Source organism: Pinus tabuliformis, chromosome 6 (genome assembly GCF_031772625.1).
Source record: "Pinus tabuliformis cultivar Carrire ecotype Pingquan chromosome 6, CPIR1, whole genome shotgun sequence".
Classification (NCBI taxonomy): domain Eukaryota; kingdom Viridiplantae; phylum Streptophyta; class Pinopsida; order Pinales; family Pinaceae; genus Pinus; species Pinus tabuliformis.
Window position 1 is genome coordinate 1,016,928,614 of NC_142292.1, and position 10,271 is coordinate 1,016,938,884.

General features: G+C 37.8%; 1 protein-coding gene across 1 annotated transcript; it reads left to right on the top strand.

Annotated features, from left to right (window-relative positions):
* The first annotated feature begins 766 nt into the window (after nt 1-766).
* Nucleotides 767-9,719, top strand: LOC149262442 (uncharacterized). Its single transcript, XM_089379486.1, has 2 exons — nt 767-1,591; nt 6,771-9,719. The coding sequence occupies exons 1-2, from the start codon at nt 767-769 to the stop codon at nt 9,717-9,719; spliced, it is 3,774 nt and encodes a 1,257-aa protein (XP_089235612.1).
* The last annotated feature ends 552 nt before the right edge of the window (nt 9,720-10,271 follow it).

Consider the following 10,271-nt stretch of genomic DNA (forward strand, 5'->3'; position numbering starts at 1 on the left):
TTTTAAAATTTGATAATTATATCTAAAATTTACCATAAACAATACTATAATAATTTTATTACAAAGAAATAAAGTGATATTTAACATTCACTCGACATCCTTAATAATACATTAATAAACATGAATTAAACTGTTAATTATTTATATTTATTAAATATTTAAATAAATAAAATAAATATTTTAATATTTAGAAATTAATCTCAATTATTTAAAAAAATTAAAAACATTTCAAATTTATTAAAAGAACTTTTATAAATTATATCACAGAATAGTTTCATTAATGCCTTCTCACATGTACACTCCTTTCTATTAATCTTTTAAATGTTGTAAATAATGTCCAGTCAAATTAACAACCATAACAATGATGTTTGAATTGCGCCATGAACATTGAAATACCTATATGAGTGACTTCATCATAGATTAATGTGATTGCTATTTTGTCGCTCTATTTTTCGTTTCGGTAAAGTTAAGTATGAATTCTCTCAAATGAATCAAGTATGACTACCAAGGTTGAACTAAGCCCCCAAAACATGGCAAATACTTTTTAAACATCTCCATCGGAATTCAATGTAAATCAATAATGTAAATAAAAAATTATGATGATAACAACTTAAATAGAAAATTTAGATTAATTTAAATAATTTAAAGTATTAATTTTTAATTAATTATATTGGTTGTATTAATGAACCAAAGCCGAGTGAGGGGGAGAATTAGGAAATCGCAGCAGACGAGGGTGGGTCAGCGGAAGCAAAAGAGAGCAAGGAAAATGGCAGAGGACCAAGAAAGGGGAGCAGGAAGGTGGATGAGAAGCAAGGCGGCTAATCCAGAGGAGAAAGGAAAGAGCATAGCAGCGGAAGCCCTGCAGAAGATCTATCTAACGATCCCGGATGAGTCGGAGGAAGAGTTTGACATCCGGAATTACATTATAGATGAGGAGCCAGGACGAGCAAAGGCTGGAAAAGAAGGTAAGTTGAAGGGGAAAAAGACTGGAACGGGAGACCGAGAAGTCGAGGAAGAGTACCAGGAAGAAGACGAAGAAGAGGAGGATGGCAGACGAGTAAGGGGTAGAGGAACGCGAGGGCGCGGTAACCAGAGAGGCAGAGAGGGGATTGGTGGACGAGGCGGTCGAGGGAGTAGGGGCGTAAGACGGGGACACGATAAGGAAGAAGCCAGTGAGGCAAGAGGCAGAATAAGAGGTAAGAAGGACATGAGGAAAAAGCTACAGGAAGCAGAAGAAGCGTATTACCACGATACAAATCCGAATATCAGAAGGATAATTGATCACTTAGAGGAAGAAGCCATGCAGGAGATTTCAGATCCCGAAATGGAAGATTGGGAGCGGTTCCTCCCTGACCCGGGGCATACGAGAGGAAGAATGTCCCTGTATAAACAATCGTTACATGTTTACTGGGGAATGAAGCGGTTACTGGCCAAAGCAATGGAGCAGGTGGCCATGGAAATGGCCGAATTGGTCCAAGGAATCCCCACCCTGAAAAAGGAATTGAAGAATATCCAGGTCACTCTACTTATGCAAGACAGAAAGATGGACGAGATTCAGCAGATGCTTCAAGCGGGTGGAATGGGAGTCAAGGTAGAGAGAGAGCCAAAGTTAGATACAATGAACCAGTAGAAGATGGAGCTGCTGCAAGGAGGTTTTTATATTTTTCTATTTTGTTTTTTGCAATATTAGATGTCAATGACTCAGAGAAAAAACAGTTTGACTATAGCAAGAATAGAGGTGTATTTAGCTTGGATAGATAGACTGGTAATATACTTTTTTTGGATGGCTTTTAAAAACTTCAGATGGTCAAGAAACCCGGTTTCCCTTAAGGGCGGGTTGAGACCTGCCTATATATGTATTGTCTTTTATTTTCAGTAATGGAAAAACAGAGTACCGCCTCAGCTTACAAAAAAAATAATAAAAATGTTTTAACTTATAATATAAATAAAATATGATATAATATAATGCATACAAACTTCAAACATTTTTGATCGAATAAAGCAATTGCAATTAGAAACTATACTTTCACGTTGATAAAATTTTTATTGTAGAAAAAGATCTCGTTGAGTGGTAAGAGACAACTATAGATTTGTGTTGCCAAAAGTAATTTTATATTTCGTTCTAATTCATTTCATATTTTTGTGTTGAATTTTTTTTATATAATTAGTTTTTTTAAATGCATTATATATTTATTTCATGGTATTTAGAGTTCTTTTGTACAAGGACATCTTGCTCATGTATATGCTTGCTTGTAGATAAGCAAGATCTTATTTGGGAAATGTATGATTGAAGTTCCATTTGACATATCATGAGTATGATAATTTGAATCTATGTCAGTGAAAATTAGTGAATATGATGATATCTATTTATAGTGTCACATGTTTAATCAGTTCTCTATCAATAATATAAATGATAGGGTTTTGCAATTTTTTAGTGCAAATCAATGCTTAATCCATGAATTTAATTTGTAGCAAAGCATTGGCCTGGTTCATTTGAGAAGTAACCCATCTAGAAAAGATCCTTAAATCCACCTTCATTGTGCGAATTGTAGATCAAGATGGTATTGGAAACATGACTCAATCACTTGGGAAATATTGTGAGAAATACCTTCAAAACGACCATAAAAAAGGCCAACTTCGACCTTAGAAAAAAAAGAATAGGTTGAAATCCAACAAGGCTTTGATTGCGGTTTTGGCTTGCAAGATAGTGAATTTGATGTCAAAATTGATCCAACTTTGTCACTCATTGTGTGAAGAGGAAATTATTCGAATTCAAATTGAGGTCATAATGTTGGAAGGAATGAGGAGAGTCATGTCAAGTAACAACAAATTTCTCCTAGGTCTTGCATGTGTAAAGAAGCTAGACAACTTGATAGTCTTAATCAAAGCCATGACTAGGCTAGGGGAGAAATGTCAAGGCCCAACCTTGCTAGGGTTTGAGCATTTTTATGAGGAACTACTTTTTAATAACATTGATTTCCAAGACCAAATCAAACATAACTTTAAATCTTTCAACAAAATTCCCACATATAATTTGAAATTGAAACCTAGTGCTAGTTCAAATCCCATACCTTGAATAGCTCGTATCACTGAATGTCAATTATGCAATTCCTTCATCATCAATCAAACCAATAGTCTTTTCCTTGCCAGTGTGAACAATTTTAACAACACTTTCAATTGCTACTTCGCTTAAATTTGAATTAACAAGTAGATGAGGAAACTGAAGCTCATACCAAATTATGACTTATTAAATGCATATTAACTAAGTAATTTATTCTGCTTAATTTTTATAATAAATGTTTTCACCCCTTGCATATTTCAATTAAGTCTAGCGATTTATGGTTGCACTAGCTAGAAGGGATGAAATGTCAGAAACATTGTCATATTGTTGATGGCACTTTAACTCTCCCACCTCCAAACACAATTAATTCAATCTCCGAGCGTGATGTGGAGAAAATGAATAAATGTAAACCTATAGATGGCATTTTTATTTTTCTTAAAAGTCACCTCCAACTAGGGTTTATTAGTCCCATCAACCATTTAAATCATGGGGATTGGGAACATTTGTTAGTGGCATTGGTGGCATTATATATATATATATATATATATATATATATATATATGGCTAGAAAAAAATAGAAATTGTGAAGTGGCCTTTACATCCCAACCAAAAATAAATGCCACCAATGCCATTTGTTATATATATATATATATATATATATATTTCTCTCTCTCTGTTCTATTATGTCCAATCACAACTAATTACTCTTTCCATATTTCTCAATCAAATCAAAAGTTTGGAATTTCATTTTTCAAAAATTAAAAACTATGTTTATTTTATTTACAATATTCCCATAATTATTTAATTTTTCAAAATATTACAATAAACTATTTTTATTTTTGCAAGCTTGGTGGTACCTTTCCATTAATTTTCTAACATAATGCAGGTAACATCCATATGTCTGAAGGTTAGGTGGCCTCAACTTTGCCTGAGGGAAACTGAGTTTGTTGGCCACCTAACCGCAAAATATGCCATCCAGAAACAAAAAATAATAACTCTAACTAGCCACGCTATATATGTCTGAGAGTATTTGTTCTTCCTATTTTGCTAGATATCGATAAACATAACTACTAATATACCTAAAAATTTAAAATTGCTTCATACAAAAATGTAACCAAAGATGCATTGCCACTACTCATCATCAGCTGAATCCACGGAGCAGGGTCCTTTACAGTGAAACTTGACAGCTTCGTGTGGGGAATACAAGGGATGTGCTGCTCTTTGCAGTTGAGTCGACCATTCTATTGCTGCAATTGAAAATGAATCTTTTGAAACTCTTTGGTATAATCTGAGTGTCCATGGGAGAACATATGCATATCAGGTGGAAACGACTCCAAGGCTTTGGCTAGAATGCTCTTCATCATCAAAACATGTGGACTATTTTTTTATATTGAGAGGATTTGCCACGGGTGTGACTAGGGTCCGGAATCAAAGTTTTCTAATCTTCTCAATCAATTTGAAATACCTCCTCGGTGTGTCAAATCTCTTCTTCCCAATTTGCAATAAGTTGCTTGTCCTGATTTGAACTGCTTGAATGATAAGCTTGAGTGACTTCCTGAATAATTAGAGAGGTCGATTTATGCCCACACACAATCCCCCCGGATGAACCAAGTTGACTAGTTTGAGACGAGGAGGCTTTCCTCAGTTTCCCACGGCCACGACCTCCACGACCATTCCTTCCTTTACTAGTGGCCCATACCATGTTTCAGCTCCTATCAAGCAAATGCTGACTTGTGTTGAGATTTGGAGGTTGACCCTCACAAAGTCGAAGCTTGGAAGCATGATGTTGCCAAGGGTCACTCCAGCTCTATAGAATTGCCAAATGAATTAAAAATGAAACTAACTGAGTAAGGAACTAGCTCTGAAGCATGTTGTCAACCGGAAGCCAACACATTATTACTCGCCCACTTCTACCAGTGTTCCACTGGTGCCCACTTATGGGCCTAAACTCGTTGACAACACCATCCATAGGCAAAACCCAAAAATTGTCCGAGAAAGCCCCAAAGTTTGTCGATTCAACCAACAAAACAATGCATGAAATAAAGAAAGAACATTTGAGCTGAGAGCTTCCCCTTTCCCGCAACCCACAAACAACCTTACACCGAAACCAAATGCGATATGCCCATGTTGCAAAAACTAAACCTAATTGCCCATAATCAGACCTATACTAATAGGATTTGAGCCGAGAATTTCCCTTTGACCAGTACCCACTCACAATCAGATGATATAACTAGATACAACGAACCCTATCCACTAGGGTTGGACTGATGCTAAGCATTTCCAATAGAGCTCCCCAAACCACAACCCTATACCGAATAAGGTTAAGGCAATGATTACAAACAACTTTGGCTTGATATCTAACCCATACAAATTAATAATACCCAAGAATGAACATAATTTACCATAAACCAAAACCCTTACAATTACGAAATTATCCAAGTAGGGAGTACCTCGACACCCAAAGCAGCCCGTTGGCCAAACCCTATGTGAGCCCATACGGGACAACCAAATCTCATAGACCATAGAAATCGAGACATAAAAGACTAATGACTCAACACATAACTAAAACCATACTATGCCATGCTCCAGGAACTTACAATTCCAATCTCGCCAAACCACTGTACCATGCATCCTAGAGACCGAAGGGCAGATACATAGATCCATATATGTAGAGGGAGAAAAATTAAGAGTGGGGACTTACCAGTGGTTGCATCCAAGACTGGAAGAAGACAATGACCGGGATTTCCCTAGCACGAACAACCCGAACCAGATCCACAACGAATGAAGGATGCAGACTAGCTTACCCAACTCATCGGAGGGAAAACTCACCTTAACGCTTGTCGTAATGACTCTACCACCTTCAAGGTTGGAAATAAAACTTCATATGCGCACCACCACATCTCCAAGTGTTGCATGCATGTAGGGGATCACTGTAGATATCTTTGAGATATGCATTAAGCTGTGGGCTAGGGTGTGCCCATTGTGGCCAACTCACACCCCGATTGGGGAACATTACAACAAATTATTGAAAATATAATATTTTTTTAAAATTTAACTAGGGGTATTGAAGGTGTTGAATATAATTTGATTTCTATACTCCCTTCTTTGGTAGGGACTAATAAGGTCACTTAGTAAAAGGTTAAATATGATTGACATAGAGGCAGTTGTCTGTGACTATGTACATAACACAATGAGGTTGTATTATAAGGCTGCATTCTGTAATAATATGGCCCTTAAGAATGCATGGGTCACTTAGAGGTAGTGGAACATGTGAGGCTTACATTGCAATCCCATGCACACATAAGTGCATCAAAGCCCACATTCTTGCCATTTTTAAGATTAGACGCTAATCATAATGTCTATTGCCATGTTTTTCTAATTGGATTTAACTTGAGTGGTAGAGAGGATGAATTATTGTCTTCCCTACCTAGGCTCAAATCCCACTGATGACATGTTCGCTCTTTGGAAGCCAATTGTTGATAGAAGCTCCTTGTGAGACTTGAAAGATATCTCACCCTTACTCTTATGTGCTAGATACATTACATATAAAAATGATAAAAATAATGCATTATAAACTCTAATTATGAAATAAAATACGACCATGTATAATACTATACTAAGATATATTTTCGTCAATCCTCTTATTTAATTCATGGTGTGATCATGCAATGTTATCGAGGATGAGTATGAAAATTCTCATTCCACACAGGAAGACATCTCTAGAGAGGCTGTAAAATATTTCAAAAGGGCATACAACGAGGGCTCCGTCTGCGGTTTTGAGGATATTTTTTGGGGTATTGACCCTTACCCCTCTATGTATGATGAAGGCCTAAACAATGCGCTCATTGCTGAAGTTTCAGAAGAAGAATTATTGGCTACAATGAAAACTTTCCAGAAAGATAAGTGCCCCGGGCCGGATGGGTGGACCATTGACTTCTTTATCCATTTCTTCGAATTATTCAAGGAAGATATCCTCAAGATGGTCGAGGTTTCCAGAACTCAAGGATTCATCAGTCAAAATATTTCCTCTACATATATCGCCCTTATTCCTAAGAAGAAGCTCTCATCTACATTCGTTGATTATCGCCCCATATCCTTATGCAACGTGCTATATAAGATAATATCTAAGATTATCGCCACTCGAATCAGGAATACTCTCTCTCTCCACTTGTCTACAGAACAACACGGGTTCCTCAAAGACAGAAGCATTACTGAAGCGGTGGCTCTCACCCAGGAATGTATACATTCTATGCACAGCAGGAAAATTAATGCGGCACTTCTGAAAATCGACCTGAAAAAGGCTTACGACTGTGTGAGCTGGAGCTTTATCAGATGCCTTCTGACCAGGATCGGCCTAGATGACAGGTGTTCTCGATGGATATTGGCTTGTGTGGTGGATATAAATTTCGCGGTCCTCATAAACGGGGTTCCTACTCCTTATTTCAGAGCAGCCAGGGGATTACGCCAGGGCTGCTCCCTATCTCCACTTATCTTCATACTTGTCATGGAATCCCTAAGCTTACACATCAAGATAGTGGTTCAACAAGCGAGAATTAAGCCTCTTCCCATTAGCAAGCATAATTACATGTCTCACTCTCTTTTTGTCGATGATATTCTTCTATCAGCGATTTTGTGCAGATCTACGTGGCTGTGTATCTTTGAAATTCTGGAGAGGTTCCAAAAAGCCACCGGAATGCTGATCAACGATCTGAAATCTTCTTTCCATGTCGCTGATGAAAATGCTGATACCATCACTTTTATTTCAAAACTTTTCCATATTAAGGGCTTTCCTATTATGAAGGGTTTCAAATACCTTGGTTTCTATTTGAAACTTGCATGCTACAGAGTGGCTGATTGGACATGGATACTAGATCGTTTCTACAACAAAATTTCCTCTTGGGAGTTTAGATGTTTATCAATTGGGGGTCGTGCCATCCTTACCCAATCGGTGCTGGTTCAAATCATGGTTTACTGGGCCCTTCTCTTCTATATCCCCCCCGCCATTATTAACAAATTAAACAGGATGATCACCATTTTCATTTGGGGTGGACAGAAAGAGAAGAATAAATTCCATCTCTGCAAGCTGTCGATGCTGACCCGGCCAAGATTCATGGGGGGCTGGGGCATATTAGATTTACACTCCTTCATAAGAGCACTTCTATGCAAAACTATGTGGAAGGCGATAATGGGAGAGTCCAGCTGGAGCAATTCTATCAGGGCGAAATACATGGATGACCGCGACATAACTTATTGGTTCAGGCAGCGCTCCATTGGCTCAATCATTTGGAGAGGGTTTAAAAAATTGGAGCCGTTCTTCAGGAAAAATTTGATATGGAAATTCCAAACTGGGTCCAACATTATTATGGGTTATGATGAGTTTGCAGGTTCAGGTGAATCGATCCACTTCTCCCAACATCTCCTAAGATATCTTCATTGCAGGGGACATTATTTCTGGGCCAGTGTTATCAAAAAATGGGACGGCGCCATCCCAATATGGAAATCTGCAAATGAGTTACAGCTGAACGGTGTACTTGCGGCCCAATGGAAAGACATCACTCTTTCATTACAAACGCGTGGTCTCTATCGTTCTTTGGACAGGGATGGCATCATTTGGAAAGGACTTAGTGGATCCTCGGCTGTATGTGCAAGACACATATACTCCCAGATTTTACTTACAGAATCCGATACCTCTGATCATATCTTTCCGCCAATTTTCTGGAAATCTGGTTGCCCTATTAAAATTAATATTTTTGCATGGCTGGTATTTCATAACCGGAATCTCACTTGGGAGAATCTCCAGAGGCGTCATTGGTTTGGACCTGCTATTTTCCCCCTCTGCAGATCGAATTCTGAAAATAATGTTCACATATTTCTACAATGTCCCCAAACCCTATTGATTTGGCAGAAAGTATCTGCACACTTTGGATTCACTTATGCCAACTTGCCTACAATCTACGAGGCCTTCTATATATGGAGCAACATGTGTAACAAGAAGCGATCGATCCCTTTGATCACCATATGGACCATCTGGAAATGGCGCAATCAGTTGATCTTTGATTCCAAAAGGAGCCCGTTTAATTTGGTCTTCGAATCTATCCTTCAACTATATGAAGCGCTTGACCAGCCCCGTCTTCCCAAAATCAAGCATGGAGTGAATCAGCGACCCATAGATAAATTCGAATATCCTTATGCTTTTTTTGACGGCGCTGCTCAGCTGGACATTTGCGCCTGTGGCTTTTATATTATTCCAGTTGAAGGTCAAGCTTTTGATATTCATTGGAATGGAGGACCTGGAACCAATAACAAAGCGGAAATCATGGCTCTGGCTGGTCTCATCATTTTCTCTGATTTCCTTGGTCTCAAAAATCTTCACATTTTTGGAGACTCCAAAGTCACCATTGACCATGTTTTGTCCAAAAATCGCATTAAAAATATTCACCTATCTGGCTGGTTGGACAGGCTTGAGGCTTTGTGGCTTAACAGGAAGGACTACACAATCTCCCACATCGACAGAGGAAAAAACCAGAGAGCTGATGCATTGTCAAAGCAGGGACTGTCAGCGCCGCAAGGAATATGGAGGCTGCTGATTTCAGTTGACAACTCCTCCCACCAGATCCAAGACTTTTCTATGCAGGGTTCTTCTTTCACTATTTTGTGAGAACTTCACTGATAGGAATTTTGCTCCCCATCTTTTGTCTCATTTTTTGTTGATATTTCACTCATAACTCCGGCTCATGGGACTGTTTATTAGTTTTTCTATATGAAGATATCCCCAATATACATCTTTTTCCTCATGGCTGCTATGAAGCAGATCTGCCTAGGAGGCACATATCCTTTCTCCTGGAGGTCTTATGCCTTCTTTCTCTTCTCAAATCAGATGTCCACATGTTCTCGTTGCTGTATTTTTCATGATGTTTTTTGGACAAACATAATATAACTATAGAGCTTTTTTTCATGCTGAAAAATGGATTACATTGAATACTATAACAAAATACATCAATAATTATATTTTGCCATAAAATTCATGGCACAAAGAAAAGAGGGGAATAATAATCATGCAAAATGTTTATTACTAAAATACATCAACAATTATATTTTGCTATAAAAGTCACGGCACAAAGAAAAGAGGGTAATAATAATCATGCAAAATGTTTATTTCTAAGAAACCCATGGTCCTAAAAAAAACAACAATTTTTTTTAACAATGATAA